Source organism: Urocitellus parryii, chromosome 9 (genome assembly GCF_045843805.1).
Source record: "Urocitellus parryii isolate mUroPar1 chromosome 9, mUroPar1.hap1, whole genome shotgun sequence".
Classification (NCBI taxonomy): Eukaryota; Metazoa; Chordata; class Mammalia; order Rodentia; family Sciuridae; genus Urocitellus; species Urocitellus parryii.
Genome location: NC_135539.1, coordinates 131,538,513 through 131,554,886, shown reverse-complemented (window position 1 = coordinate 131,554,886; position 16,374 = coordinate 131,538,513). Strand labels below are relative to the sequence as shown.

General features: G+C 34.6%; 1 protein-coding gene across 6 annotated transcripts in view; it reads left to right on the top strand.

Moving 5' to 3' along the window:
• The window catches only part of Smg7 (SMG7 nonsense mediated mRNA decay factor), an 80,304-nt gene that overhangs the window by 49,117 nt on the left and 14,813 nt on the right, over positions 1 to 16,374 (top strand). For all 6 annotated transcript variants that reach the window (XM_026392827.2, XM_026392830.2, XM_026392828.2 and 3 more), the window contains 8 exons: positions 5,624 to 5,795; positions 7,251 to 7,322; positions 8,418 to 8,568; positions 8,876 to 9,011; positions 12,206 to 12,368; positions 12,718 to 12,874; positions 14,416 to 14,486; positions 16,065 to 16,125. In XM_026392827.2, the coding sequence (XP_026248612.2) occupies positions 5,624 to 5,795; positions 7,251 to 7,322; positions 8,418 to 8,568; positions 8,876 to 9,011; positions 12,206 to 12,368; positions 12,718 to 12,874; positions 14,416 to 14,486; positions 16,065 to 16,125 (983 nt within the window). The remainder of the gene's footprint in view (positions 1 to 5,623; positions 5,796 to 7,250; positions 7,323 to 8,417; positions 8,569 to 8,875; positions 9,012 to 12,205; positions 12,369 to 12,717; positions 12,875 to 14,415; positions 14,487 to 16,064; positions 16,126 to 16,374) is intronic.

Here is a 16,374-nt window from a genome sequence, read left to right as displayed (position 1 = left end):
ATCATAATATAATATAGATCCTGTACTGAAGTCTTGGGCCAGTTCTATGTTGCTTGTTTTATTTAGATCAAAAACATTCATCACAATTCGTAATTGAAAGAACTCGAGTATAATTCATATTCTCAAAATTCATTTTCAGTGGTTATGCCAGCTTTTAGCAGTGTAAGCGGATGCTTCTGGAAAGGGAAGACTCTTTACCTTCTGCAGTACATTCAATAGCCATTAGACAGATTGGTTTGTTATCTTAAAATTAATTCTTAACCTTTTTTATGATGTGATATACATATGACTGGATACTGGTAAATCAAAACAAATATGCAAAGTACATTTTTATTGAGGAACCATGGTATTTATAAAAGTGTTCTGTATGCTGGTGAATAATAAAATCATTCAAATGTCTCAAATATTTTATAAGAGAAAATACATGGACAATTTAATTTTGAAATTATTTTTTTGAAGTTTTTATAAGCATTGACTCTTTCCTACCTGCATTCTACAGGCAGTGGTTGACCAATTATGAATGATAGAAAAAGTACCAACAAACTTCTTTATTTTCACATTATGCTTTTTTTAGACTTTTCAGATGTTAACATTATTAGGACTTGCATTTTATTTTGACTTATTTTACCATTGAAACAATTAATAGTGTTACTAACAATAATGTTTCATACATTTTTCTTGGTTATACGCAGTACAGAGTTGTTTACCAGATTAAAGAAGTAGACCAATTCCAGATCATTATATGACCACATAGACTGAAGTTTTGAATTTTAATCCTTAGTATAATTGCATGCCATTGGAGAGTAATAACATGTTCTGGTTTGCATTTTTAAGATTACTTGATATTGGAATTGAGGATAGAAGCTAGTTTGGATGGAAAGAAATGAATTTTGAAGTATGGCCAATAGGGCTTCCTCTGATGAACTGGGTTAGGTTTGTGGAATTCAGGGTAAAGGAGTCATCAAAGCTGATAAGTCAAAGAGCAGCTAGTTGAATGGTTGTACCGTTTACTAAGATGGGAATCACCAGGAGGAAAGGAACTTTGTCCATGTTAAATTAGAAAGATGCCCATTTGATGTTAAAGGAGGGTTGTCAAAGAGGTAATTGCATAAACATGTTTGGAACCCAGTGAAAAGGTAAAAATGTCATGGTCATAAATTTTATGATTACAGCACAGAACCCTTAATGGGGAACAGGTTTAGCTCAAGAGGAATAACAACTGCAGGTAAAAGAAAATCAGGGAAAGGAGACTTGGGAGCCAAACAAGAACATTTCAGTGAGGAAAGGAAGTGATCAACCCTGTTTGAGTGCTGGTAAGAAGTCAATTAAGATTTTAAAAGTGTCCAATTAGATTTGAAAACATTGACGTCATTAGTGGGCTTAATAAGTAACATTTCTTCATTTTTAAAACTTTTTTCATATTCTAATAGAGATAAGTTTATCATAGACTTTTTAGATTTCAGTATATAAGACTAACGGCAAGTCACCATTTAATTTACAGTGTTTTTCTTGCCATACTGTATAAAATAATGAATGGCTCATCTTATAACTTATGATTTCAGCAGAGTGGAGATGATAGTCTGATTGGAATAGCATGAAAACTAACTGTGTGTGATCATTCACACTTGGGTTTTGTGCAAAGATCCTTTGATTTCTTAGCTGTTACTTTGTTAACAAATTAAAGCTGAATTAAGCCTGAAGCAGATACGAAATTCCTGGTCAAAGTAAAGATATAACATTCTACTGTAAGTTATTTTTATATATCAAAGAATAGTAGTCCTTATGAAAAAGGGATTAAGTTTCTACATTAGTGAAGGTAATACTCTGTACCTTCATAATCAGTCCTTCATTCTTGGCATAGAGTGAAGAGCTGAGGAGAAATGGAACAGTATAAAGAGCACTTGATGAGTCGGAAGCCAGGACATATTGTCTAGTACTGTTTTAGTGCTAACTGTGACAGTTTGGGCAAGTCACTGACCTCTATGGTACTTAACTTCCTGATCTGTGAAAAGAGTAGGGTGGGCAATTCTATGATTGGAGTTTGAGGAGAACACAAAGCATTAGTTATTCAGCCTCTACCCTTAGGAGTATCTCCTGGTTAATGCTACAGTAAAATGAACTAAACAGCTTCTTATCTTAGCCACACACCTTGTTTTAGGAAACTGCTGCCAAGTACATCAGGATACTTTATAAAGATAGGATACAGGTTCATATATAAAGATAGGATATAGTTTTAGTTTTTTAAAAAAAGCCAAATATAGTTTTGTTCAACTTCCTCTTTTTTGGTTCCACCTTGTTATTGCCTCTAAACAAAACAGAGCTGTCTTTCCCAAAACCTTTTTACCAGCAGAACTTTTATTCTGTTGGATATTTCTACCTATAATCCATGGGTTCTGGCATATTTTATTACAAAGTTGTTCTACATGATTTTTTAAAATCTGTATTTGATTTACTTTTTTTGTGATCTTTCTTTTTGCCTTGCCTAGTTTCCCAGTCTGTTCTTTCAGTAACTACTGAATTCAGTTCTTTATCCTCTCATGTTTTCTTGTTATATTCCAGAGTTTTGGGTTTTGCTTCCCTTTTTTTAAGGGGCCATGGATGTGGGCAGGTGCTTTCTGTTTCCTTACTTCCCACTTTTTAGTGTAATTTTATGTCAGCAAGTTCCTTGCCCATTACAGATGTACAAATACAAGGAAAGATGAAGTGGGTAGTTAATGAGGAAGCACTCACTGGCTTTATATTTCGTTATGGAGGTATCTTAGGAAAAAGGTGGCACCTTTCAGATACTTGAGTTAGGTACTTAGATGGTGTTTTATTTTGGATTGTGAATTCTGTACATGCCAGAGTGATGATAGAATTCAGGTATTTTTAAATCTGTAATCTTAGTCAATCACTAGATATTTGTTCTCACATCCTTATCTGAAAAAAAATGGAACTGTATAGCTACATACACTGTGTTGCGCTGCTTTATCAAAAGGGTGAGACAAAATAATCTAGGGAATGAAGTTTATTATAGATATAGAATATTCTATTGATTTATGCTATTCATCCTGCTTTCTTTCTCTCCTTCCCTCTCCTCCTTTCTCTCCCTTCCTCTTTTCCTCTTTCCTTTTTCCTCTTTCCTGTCCCTTTTTTCCGTCTACCTGACTTGCGCATTTGGCTATGAGCTCTTCAGGGACACAGATTTTCTTATTCATGTTTGTATTTCTGTTGCTTACCACATTAGTCTTTGCCTGAGAGGGTAGGCAAATCGTAGAATGAATATAATAATATTTAGGAAAAAATATTTGAATGAATATATTTCTGAGAGTTTAATAAACGAGAATAGAATGGGAAGAACTGTCTAGGGACCAAGGATTAAGCCCTTGACAAGGTGGGAGGAATGCAGGAAACTGAAAAGATATAATTAGAGAAATATATAAAAGAAAAGCTCAGTGATCAACATTAAGATCTACTGTTTTTTTTTTTTTTTTGGTTGTTATTATTGTTATTGGTACTGGGGGTTGGACCCAGATAGTCACATGTGCTAGGTAACCACTCTACCACTGAGCTATACCCCAGCCGCCCCCGCTTTTTTGGTACTGGGATTGAACCCAGGGGTGCTTGACCACTGAGCCATATCTACAGCCCTTTTTTATATTCTATTTAGAAACCAGGTCTCACTGATTTGCTGAGGTTGGCTTTGAACTCGTGATCCTCCTACCTCAGCCTCCTGAGCTACTGGGATTATACGTGTGCCCAGCTCTTTTTTAGTATATTTTAGTTTGAAACAGGATCTCACTAAGTTGACAGAATCCTCCTGCTTCGGCCTCCTGAGTAAGTGGGATTATAGGCATATTCCCCATGCCCTTCCTAGATCCACTGTTTTAAATGCTGTCAGAGAGGTCCAATACAATGATTACTTAATAGACGAGCATTGTATTTCACTACTGGGTAGTGAATTATCAGTTTTAGTAAAGCGGTGGTGGATGGTGGAGTGGGAACAGGGTTGTGTAGAAACCAAATAGTAATCAATTCAGGGTGGATAGGAGTTAACAAAGCAGATATGAAAAATGGACTCCTTTGAAGGAATTTGTTTGAGAGGAGGAACTATTAGAAAGTTGCTGGGAAGGATTCTAGGGTCAAAGGAGGGTGTTTTTTTGTTTGTTTGTTTGTTTTTTGTTTTTTTTGCTATCATATTTCTTTTTTTATAGAAAATCTCGATAGGTTTAGGCCACCAGACAGATGCATGAGAGGTTGGAAATAGATGAAAGAATAGAGCGGTGTGTGGGAGTGATAAGCAGGAGAGAAAAAAGCAAGGTATAGCAGGCATGTGCAGGCAGGTGAGAGCTCTGACCAGGAGAAAGAGCCCTCACTCTCTGAAGAATAGAAAAGGAAGGAAGAAAGAATGTAATCTATGTAAGGCCTGTGATACCATGAGCTCTGTTTTGTATACAAAGAATTAGGCTAGAACTTTAAAATGTCAGATAACAAATACCTTAGCTTTTATTTAAGTGACGTTTATAACCAACTAGTCTTTAATGGATTTTGTGTGTTTTTGAGAGAAGTAAATATATGACTTTATGGAATTTCTTGCTTTGCTTTGGTACAGTTTTTTAAGTGCTTCTGTTCCTCATAAATGCACATCCTAAAATGTTGTAGTATTTGAGAATCTAAAAAGATGATTTATAATAAATGATATTAGTTATCCTATCAAAGATTACCATATAATTTTCATATAGTTCTCGCCTCAGGTCTTAGCAGTATGTGTTAATAAATATACATAGACTTTACTGCTAAAACACTTTTTTTATTATTAGTTGTTCAAAACATTATATAGTTCTTGACATATCATATTTCATACATTTGATTCAAGTGGGTTATGAACTCCTATTTTTACCCCGTATACAGATGGCAGAATCACATCGGTTACACGTCCACTTTTTTACATACTGCCATACTAGTGTCTATTGTATTCTGCTACCTTTCCTATCCTCTACTATCCCCCTTCCCCTCCCCTCCCCTCCCCTCCCATCTTCTCTCTCTACCACATCTACTGTAATTCATTTCTCCCCCTTGTTTCTTTTTCCCTTTCCCCTCACTTCCTCTTATATGTTTTGTATAACAATGAGGGTCTCCTTCCATTTCCATGCAATTTCCCTTCTCTCTCCCTTTCCCTCCCACCTCTTGCCCCTGTTTAATGTTAATCTTCTTCTCTTCCTCCCTGCTCTGTTCTTAGTTGTTCTCCTTATATCAAAGAAAACATTTGACATTTGTTTTTTAGGGATTGGCTAGCTTCACTTAGCATAATCTGCTCTAGTGCCATCCATTTCCCTGCAAATGCCATGATTTTGTCATTTTTTAGTGCAGAGTAATAATCCATTGTGTATAAATGCCACATTTTTTTTATACATTCATCTATTGAAGGGCATCTAGGTTGGTTCCACAGTCTAGCTATTGTGAATTGTGCTGCTATGAACATCGATGTAGCAGTATCCCTATAGTACGCTCTTTTAAGGTCTTTAGGGAATAGTCCAAGAAGGGGAATAGCTGGGTCAAATAGTGGTTCCATTCCCAGCTTTCCAAGGAATCTCCATACTGCTTTCCAAATTTCTACTAAGTTTTGCTTATGTTTTTCTTTCAGTTATTACAAGAACTGTGTACAGTGTTTAATGTAGATTTACCATGCCGTGTGAAGTCTTCCCAGTTGGGAATTATCAGCAATAAACAGACGCATACCAGCGCCATAGTGAAGCCACAGTCTAGCTCCTGTTCCTATATCTGCCAGCACTGCCTCGTCCACCTTGGAGACATTGGTGAGCCTTTGGTGTAAAGAAATTCATAGGGCTGGGGATGTGGCTCAAGCGGTAGCGCGCTCAACTGGCATGCGTGCGGCCCGGGTTCAATCCTCAGCACCACACACAAACAAAGATGTTGTGTCCACCAAAAACTAAAAAATAAATATTAAAAATTCTCTCTCTCTCTCTCTCTCTCTCTAAAAAAAATTAAAAAAAAAAAGAAGAAAAAAATAGAAATTCATAATATATTCATTCCTTTCTTTTTTTTTTTTGGAGTAGTCATAGGAAAAAACTTTTCCTTTAGACCGTAAGTATGTGCATGTAATTTAGATTATCATAAGAGGAAATTATGAAATGTATTTTTAGGAACTTAGAATTTCTCAAGGTTTTGGGATTGTCAGATAATCTTGAAAATAATTTTTATATTAAGATTTAAATTTTATTTATACTTTATGCAGGTGTAGAAAAATAATAAGCAGCAAAAATGTATTCAGAACAAAATTTTTCAAAGTGATACCATATTTTCTAAATTGAAAGTCTGTACTCTTTTGGAATAAATAGTTTGTAAGTTATTTCTTCTAGAGTTAAATTCCCTTATTTTCCTTCTTACTAGTGCGTTAAAAGCTCATTTTTAACTTTGCTTCCTTTTTAAAAGATAAATGTGTATTTCCATTACATGTATTTTATCTGAGAGTATTATTACTTACTTATTCTTGTTATTCCTTTAAGATGACCTAAAACGGTTATAAAACAAATTAACTATAGGATTATGTTTTGCTTGTTGTCCTCAAAATAACAAGAAATGGAAAACTTTTTTTGTTTGTTTGTTTACAGATATTAGGTTTCTTAATGTCTTAAATCAGTGACTCCATGAGAGGAGTTACATCAAAATAAGCAGTTGAGTTCTTCAAGGAGATTCAGGGATAGTATGTTTGAGTTGTTTTTGCTTTCAGTGTATTCTTTGCATACACATACTTAATATTGCAGTAGATTATAAGGCATTTTTCAAAAATCACTTTATAAGATATTGAAGAACTACATAATTCTCAGATCATATTGTATAGTGTTTTTTTTTTTTTTTGTTTTGTTTTGTTTTGTTTTTAAGTGCCATATAAGTCACCCCTTCTTGTGGGCCGGCTCCAGGTCACCAGCATAGTCCATAGTGGGAGCTGGTGATGCATGACACTGGAGGACCTGAAAATGGGGGCTAGGTAAGCTTTAAAATTGGTTACATGCTGACTGTCCCAAATAGGGAAAGCGGATGGACACTTCACACATAATCCTATAGTTCATTTGTTTTAAAGTTTTTCTGTCTGTAATGATCTTAAAATTAATTCTAATGCCTTTATTATCTTTAGATAATTTAAAATGCTAACTGCTTGGAAATGCCCTCCTGGTGGTGTGTGTGTGTGTGTGTGTGTGTGTGTGTGTGTGTGTGTGTGTTTAACTAAATTCTCTTTCTTTTATTCTTAGCTCGATATAGAAACCAGACCAGCCAGGCAGAGTCCTACTATAGGCATGCAGCTCAGCTTGTCCCCTCCAATGGTGAGTGGGTCTGTCAACTGGAGGTTGGCCATGACACTTTGTGACACTTTGTTCTTTATAGCACTATAATGGATAACTAAAGGCTCATCTTTCAAGTTTTATAAAAGCAATAGATGTTGAGTTTGGATATTGAGTTTTGTAATTGCCCATATAAGTGAGATAAAAAAAAAGTTTCAAATAAGATTACTTTTGTTAGTAAAATAACAGAATTAAAATTAATGTAATCTAATATTGTTTCTATATCTGTAGCTTCCTCAATTGCTTGTGGAATAGTTCTCTTTAATACTACCATTTCCCCCTTTGGAAATGATCAGTTATCTAAAAACTAATACTTTATAGTCTTTTGGTGGTCCCAAAATAGTCATTAGCAGTGATTCTGTATTTATTTAATGGATTTATTGTTATGTGATGCTGAGGATGCTAGTGCTTCACACATACTGGGCAAGTGCTCTACCACTGACCTGTAACTCTAGCCCTAGCAGTGATTCTTGAATTAAAGAAATTGCATCATATACTTAATGATTTAAATAATTGGTGTTAAGCCATGATGAAACTCCTTTTAATTCTAGAAGAATCTAAAGTAGGGTTGGTAGTCTGGCCATACCATTCATTTCGTATTGTCTTTGGCTGTCTCACTGAGTGATTGTGATAGAGACCCTTTGGCCTGCAGAGCAAAAAAATACTTACTAGCTAGCCCTTTGTGAACCCTTATTTGAAATGCTTATCATGGGTTGGGGTTGTAGCTTAGCGTAGCACACTTGCCTAGCATACTTGAGGCACTGGGTTCGATTCTCCACACCACATACAAATAAGTGAAAATAAAAGTCCATCAACAATTTAAAAATATTAAAAAAAAAGAAAAATGCTTTTCGTGCTCTCCACCCTAAATATATAACTTTTAAACGTATACATGATAGTACATATCATTGTTAAAGTATGTTGTTTCACATTATGTTCATTTGTAATTAGTCATGAGATTTGTCTTATAGAATACTTGCCATTATTAATTTAAGGATTTAAAAACTGAACATTTGTATTCTGATAGCAAGACTGTGGTTCTTGGGTTATTTTAGAATCTGAACTTTTCTCCTTTAGGTCAGCCTTACAATCAGTTGGCTATCTTAGCTTCTTCCAAAGGAGACCACCTGACCACAATTTTCTACTACTGCAGAAGCATTGCTGTGAAGTTCCCTTTCCCAGCTGCCTCCACGAATCTACAAAAAGCACTTTCTAAAGCACTGGAAAGGTAGGGTTGAAACCCCCCGCCCCATGAGAGGTGTACAGGAAATAATAGTCAGTGACCTGTGCTTCTCTTCTTTCATTCCTAACCTATAGATGCTTCATAATAGTATGTGTACAGTCACTGAGTTTTATCCAGTGTCTGATTTGTTCCCAGCCAAATACTTATCTGAAGTTGAAAAGTTAATTAAATGTGCAACTCTTGCCTCACGCATCAGGTGCTCAAATAACTTGTTCTTGTAAGCCCAACCTCTTTTAGGTGGTTTTATTATATTTTACTCTTAAGATTCACAAAAGTTTTTCTTTCTTTTCAGCCGGGATGAGGTGAAAACCAAATGGGGTGTTTCTGACTTCATTAAGGCTTTTATTAAATTCCATGGTCATGTATACCTGAGTAAGAGCTTGGAGAAGCTGAGCCCTCTTCGAGAGAAATTGGAAGAACAGTTTAAGGTTAGATTTCAAAAATAGAGAAATTTTTTTGTCTAAATCAGAAAGGCTAACATTTGGAGAAAACTGACTCCTGGTTCTATGACAAAACTTAACCAAGGTATTGGTAAGCATTAAATTGGAAGAATAGGAAATTCTTGCATATACATTTCGTCATTTAAACTGAAGTATAATATCAAAAGAAATAGAGTAGCGATGTTTTAATTGAGTAGCTGCCATTTGGCAAAAAGTGTTAACTCTTCATTCTTGTTTGGAAAGTATTATTTTAGTTGGTTTTGCATTCTTAGATATGATTCTAATGCCTATTTTATAGACATTGCCATTCTACAAACCATTCTCATTGTTCTTAATGTGCTTCAATCTGTCAGGTGTTTTGGTAGTTTGAAGGAAAGTAATGAGAACTTCACCAACAAAAATACTTATTTTACTAATTATATAAGGAAATAAAATTAAATAACCTTTGTTCTATTTATATAAGAAAATGACCTTTTTTTTACTATATTGAGAAATTATTTTTTTAAATGTAGTATAATACATAAAATAGAGATAGTCAAATTTAAGTATTAACTTATTTTTAATTAATATATGCAACAAATGTTAAGTATCAGTCACTGTTTTAGGCACTGGGATCAAGAGCACAAAAGACAAATCTCAACATTTTATATTTCTTGATTATTTCTTTCTTTCTATATACTTGGGGAATTGTCTATAACTACCTGACAGTTCCTATAATTTATGTGGATACTTCAAACATAATCCTATAGTTCATTTGTTTTAAAGTTTTTCTGTCTTTAGTGATCTTAAAATTAATTTTAATGTGTTTATTATCTTTAGAATTTAATAATTGCTTGGAAATGCCCTCCTGGTGGTGGCAGTGGTTGTATGAAAGTCTCCCATTCTAATACGTTTTCGAACATGGACAGTTAAAGGCGTGGATTATCCAGATATAGTCATTTGAAGTAGTTTTAAAGATTATAATTTTTTTGTTGGTACTTAATATGTATAACAGATTCTAATAGAAATTGTTTTAAAATAAACTTTTGGGATACCCTCCTTTCTCTGTTTCTCCTAATGGCCTATTTTAATCTTAGCTCATGATATATCATTTGTTGGGTTGGATATATGAAAGGAACATGATGATGCTCTGGGCTATTTAGCCTGGAAAAGATAAAAACATCTAACTAGATTTTTAATAAGTATTTGTATATATGAAGGATTATTTAAAGAGAATATACCTTTGTCTTTCTTGAAGTCAAAGCTAAAATTTTTAAGTTGAGAGCTATAGGTAACTGAGGGAGAGTGTGGATTCTCCTTTTTTGGAGATTTTAGGTATCAGGTTGACAGTCATCTGTCTTGCGTGATTTAGATAAAATTCAAATTAAAGGGCAAGTCATTGGGCTAGTTGACATCTTGAGATTGCTTCTAGCTCTGATTCTATGAGAGCTGCATTAATGTGATCTTCACTGTGTAGTTTTTCTAGTTTGAACCCAGTCAGTTTTGCATTTAGTAGAACCTCAAATGCTAATATTTTCTCAATATATATATTTCTGTAGGTAAGAATGTAGATGGCCAGTTGCTGAAATATACTTTGAAGTATCATCACCAACACATGGGATTAGCACGTCTATTTGAAACCTTACCCATTATGTTAGCTTTTTATTACTGTGGCAAAACACCTGAGATAATCAACTGAAAAAGAGGAAAGTTTGGAACTTTTAGTCCAATAGTTGGTTGGCTCATTGATTTGGGGCCTGTGGCAAAGCAGTCAGTACACATCGTGGTGGGAGCATGAGAGGAAGCTGCTCACCTTATGGCTCTTGGGAAACAAAGAGGTGAAGAGGCTGGAGTCCCAGTGTCCCCTTAGGGTCACACCCCCAGAGATTTGACTTGCTTCCACTAGGACTCACCTCCTAGATTTTCTTCCACCTACCAATAGCACCACAGGCTGGGGACCAAGCCTTCAGCACATGGGCTTTTGGGGGACATCCAAGTTCCAAACTACAAGATCCAGCTTTAAAATAACAGAATAATCTTGTTAGAATCAAATTTTAGCATAGTGGATTAAATTTCTAAAAGTGTTTCTAAAACATGTAGATAATTAATATCATCCTCATATAAACTTCAGGGTACTGAACTCACAGTGTCATCTGTGTAAACGGTTTGCTTATTTAGAAGATTGGATCTAGAGGTTGAAGGAGAACTTTTGTGTAAAAATTCTAGAGAACGGGTAGAATTTTAGGAAATTTTGGGGAAAGAAAGAGAAATGCTTTGTGGCCTTTAGAGAAGGGATAAGCATTGTAGATGTAGGGATGAGCATTGTAGGATGGCAAATTGCAAAGGGGCTGAGAGTTGTGATAGAAAAAATAGAATGGATTGTGTTTTTCTACAGTAATAATGTGAAAGACTTTGCTTAGAATTGCAGAGATTACTCTGGATATTTCAGATTCTTAAACTATGTAGAAACAAAAACTCAGAATAGTCAAAGCAACTGTGAATCTGGGTATATTCTTTTATTGCTGCTGATAGCTGTAAGTAAAGGTTGTTATTTCTAACCATAAGACTAGAGATGCAAATCGCTGCTCTCTCCAAAACCTTTCCCTGGGGAGGGAAGGAAGCTGACTGTAGTTAAGGTAGGGTGAAACCAGTGTAATGCTTCTGGTAGCTATCAACTTTGTTAAGAACTTCTCTTTGAAAAGTATTTTACTGGGGGATAGTCTAAAACTATTGAGATATTAAAGTAGAAGGGTAATTAAGTTGAGGCTGCCAGCTGAGAGTATCGAGTGACAACTTCTTTGTAATGCTGTTGATCAGATCAAATAAATTCCTTTATGTGCTTTCTAATTATTGGTATTTTAATATATTTGTATCTTTTATAAAACAATATCTAATGAATTAAACTGTGTAAAGTTATGGATAGATCCCTGCCCAAAACTTTTTTCTCAAGTCATATTTACAAATGTATAGTTTCTTAGGATAAAAAGATTGTTTGACAAACAATTCAGTAGTTTCTGGATTAATTCATTTGAGAATTATTCAGATTGGGAAATGTTAGACCCAATTAAAATACTGGGATGAAAAGTGAAACAATTTACTCATCTGTAATTCTATTACCCATGTGGTCTTAAGTGCAGACTACCAGTCTTTAATTCAAATTCTTTTCTTAATAATATAACAGTATTTTTTGTCCTCTTTTACAGAGACTGCTATTCCAAAAAGCTTTCAACTCTCAGCAGTTAGTTCATGTCACTGTCATTAACCTATTTCAACTTCATCACCTTCGTGACTTTAGTAATGAAACGGAGCAGCATACTTACAGCCAAGATGAACAGCTATGTTGGACACAGTTGCTGGCCCTCTTTAGTGAGTATTACATCATTCAACTTTGACAGGCATCATCTTCTTGGAAAAGCAAAATCTTCAGCATTTTCATCAGTGTAGCAAAACAGAATGATGTACAAAAATGTGTTCCGTTTTTGTTAATATTAAATCAGGAGCCCCAGACCCCAAGTTCTTTCCTTTTTACTTGATGCCCTCACCAACTATACAACATTTTAACATGGAAAAAAAAAATGCCCTTTTAGGAAGAAACTTGAAAATCCTTGCGTATTCAGTAGAATATAGGAGGAGGAGACTCATAATGACATTTTAATTTAGATTGGTATGCAGTTTCAAATATCTTATGCTTTGTGAATACATTTTTTTCTTTAAGTGTCTTTTCTTGGCATCCTGTGCAAGTGTCCTCTGCAGAATGAGTCTCAGGAGGAGTCCTACAATGCCTATCCCCTTCCTGCGGTCAAGGTCTCCATGGACTGGCTAAGACTCAGACCCAGAGTCTTTCAGGAGGCAGTGGTAGATGAAAGACAGTAGTAAGTGTTTTGTAATTTCATCGTAGCTTGTATGCTTTGTTTGTTTGATATTCGTAGATATGTGAAAACTGCCTTCTGAAACACAACAATTCAAACAACACAACATTCAAACAATGGAAGACTTTGTATTTTCTGCCTACACTCTGGAAATTGAACTAAAAACCTCTTTGTATGCTTCCCATTTATTTGTTTGAATTCTTCATGTGAGGCACAGTCTTAAGAATTTGTGCTTCTCTCTGCCCTTCCCTGTTCCCAGTTACCATCCTGAATCACAGAAGATTGAAAGCTATTTTTACTCTTACCATTTTCTCTGTGATCTGTATTCAAAGTAATTCTGACAGAACTGTTGACTTCACAGTGACAAATGAAAACTTTCAATTTACCTTTGAGTATTAGAGGTAAATACCTTCAAGAAGGCTTTGCAGTGAATAGGAAGTTCCTTCCCTGTGTGTTTTGATGGTAAATTTAAGGAAAAATCTCTGAAATTGCTATCTGTGGCCCATCACATTGACGAAGATCACAACTTAAGAAAAGGCCTCATTCGAAACCCTGTGATTCCTCTACTTCATAATTCTCTTTCCTTTTTTCTCTCACCTAACTGTAAGCTAGCTCCATCACTTTTGACATTATTAGTGGAGTTTGGGAACATAGCACCACGTTGTATACATCTCCTTTTAATATTTGCAAAGGTATTTGTTATATAGATTTCTAGGCGCTGTCTCAAATAAAATTTTTTTCTTAACCTAGGCTATATTCACAAAATATTGGGATATTATAAAACTTTTGAAGTTGTTTATTCAATATCAAATTTAATTTCAATTAATTTTATGACAAATCAAAAAACCTAGGCTATACAGTTTTATATATGTAGAATTCAAACTTCTGTTTGGTTTAATAAATTGTATCAGTAATACTGTGAAAGAAGTCTTTTTTATCATTTACATATAGGGTTTTTGTGTTTATGGACAGGGATGGCCGTTTCTGTATATAGGCCTTGTTCCTATACAATTATCCTATTGGCCCAGAGTTTAGAGATGATATTGAGCAGAGTAGACTTTTTTGTGTGTATATCATAAGGAAGAAGGCATTATTTATCATTTAGAAGAGAGTGATTTGAATGTGATGTGCCCTCACCTATCACAGGTTAAAAGATCTACCAATGGGTCCCACAGCTGCTAATATATGGTTTTTTTTTTTTTTTAAATCTATAAAAGCATAATATCTTTTTTTTTCTGGTTAGAATTTTCTCAATAAACATCAATTTTCAGTGTTTAAAACTAATATCATTTTTGCTGTTTGTTAAATAAGAAACCTGGAAAACAATCTTCAGTAGTATGTCTCCGTCATGGAAATTTGACTCTTCTGGGTACATCTTTATAGCGATATCTTTAAAAATATATTTTAGGGATTAATACAAACTTGAAATGTTGAAAAGGAAAAATACATTAAGACTAGTTCCTGTAGACATCATTTTCATGGTTTATGAGTATTCTAATTATCTTGTATAAAAATTAAATTTGAAATATTTCTTTAATTTACAGCATTTGGCCCTGGCTAATTTCTCTTCTAAATAGTTTCCATCCGCACGAAGAGGATCTCTCAAGTACTAATGGTAACAATGAATTTTTGCTATAGTTTCTCTATCACTAATGGTGCGTTTAAGGCTAGAGAAAAATAGGTTTTTGGTGAGAAGTCTGACTTTAAATTCAGTATTTTAGAAGAGACTTTGAGCTCTATACAGATTAAGTGGGTGAAAGTAGAGATGATGTTCTTCAAGCGTATTTTTGTTTTTTTTTTTTTTTTTTTTTTTAGTGGTATATGGACAGCATGTCTTTTTGTTCATTGATGCGGGGGTAGGGGGGTGCATGGGTGCATACCAGGGATTGAACTCAGGGGCATTTGACCATTGAGCCATATCCCCAGTCCTATTTTGTATTTTTATTAGAGACAGGGTCTCACTGAGTTGCTTAGCGCCTCCCTAAATTGCTGAGGCTGGCTTTGAACTTGTGATCCTCCTGCCCCCTCCTCCCAAGCCATTGTCATTAAAGGCATGTGCCATTGTGCCCAGCCTTATTTGTTCATTTTCATGTGGTACTAAGGATCGAACACATTCCTCACACATGCTAACCAAGTGCTCTGCCACTGACCTATAGCCCTAGCCCCTCAAGCAGCTTATTCTTGCTCAGCCACATTTGAGTAGGAGTTCAGAGAGTAAAAGAATATCTTTAAATTATTTCCATCTTTTTTTCCTCTTCATTCATACTATTTAAAGGGGTGGGTGTGTTAAGAATATCACTCTGTCAAATTAATACCTACTCATCAGAAAATTTGGCACATGCAAACACATACATACACACACACACACACACACACACATACTGCCCATAGTTATCCTGTAGTACTTTGTACCATTCACATGATAGTATATTTTCTCCAAGCCTCTTTCTTATAGGTAACAATGTAATGTATGATATCAGATACTGCTGTGTACCTGCTTTTAAAATTAACATTTTATTGTTAAGACTCTTTCACTAAGCATTTTGAAAACAATTTTCACTGACTTTATGGTATTGTATCCTATATATGTGCCATAATCTATTTACTCAGTGTCTATGACTTTTAATATTTTCTCCTTTAATAAGTAGTGCTGCATTGAGCAACATATAGCTTGACTCCTTTCTGATTGTCTTCCATTAGATCAGTAATCCTCAATGCTAACTTGCAAGTGAATCCCCTGGATCTTGTTCAAATTCAGCATGATTCAGTAGGTTGAGAGGGGGCCCAAGAATCTGTATTTTTTTTAAGTTCTTGGTGATATGAATGTTGCTCATCAATACTTGGAGTTAAAGGAGATAAATGATATAAATATTGGGATTACTAAAGCTGAGGCTAAGAATTTTTAGAAATGCTGATAATAAAGTCTGTATACCCATCCTCCTGAGCATTGACTATTAGGTGAATAGTAGAAGAATGCTAGGCTCCAAAGGTAACATACTCTGGGATTTTGATGGGTAAGTTATTTTTATCAAGATTACTATGAAGGTTATAGAATCGAGCATTACAGATACTTTCTTTGCATATTTATTTTATTTTATCCTTAAAATTTAGTGAGCATTGTTTGAATAATAATATTTTAATTAAAATACTAAATAAATGAAATTTTAATAAAATAAAAATTTGCTCCCTTTAGCTACACCACTTCCAGAGGAGTTTGAGTTACAAGGATTCTTGGCTTTGAGACCTTCTTTCAGGTAGGTGGCTGCTGAAAAAGGTTTATTGCATTGCTAGTGGTTGCAGTATTATAATTAAAAAGAATTAGGTTTGTGTGTAGAACCTTTGCTCTGTTCTTATTTCATAACAAAAACTAATAATGACAGTGTGTTGATGTGAAATGGATTCATGTATGTCATGTCTTTAATTCCTGTATAATACCAATACTAAGTGTTTAAGAAAGGAATGGAAAAGAAAATTAATTCTCCAAGTAATATTTTTTCACTGAA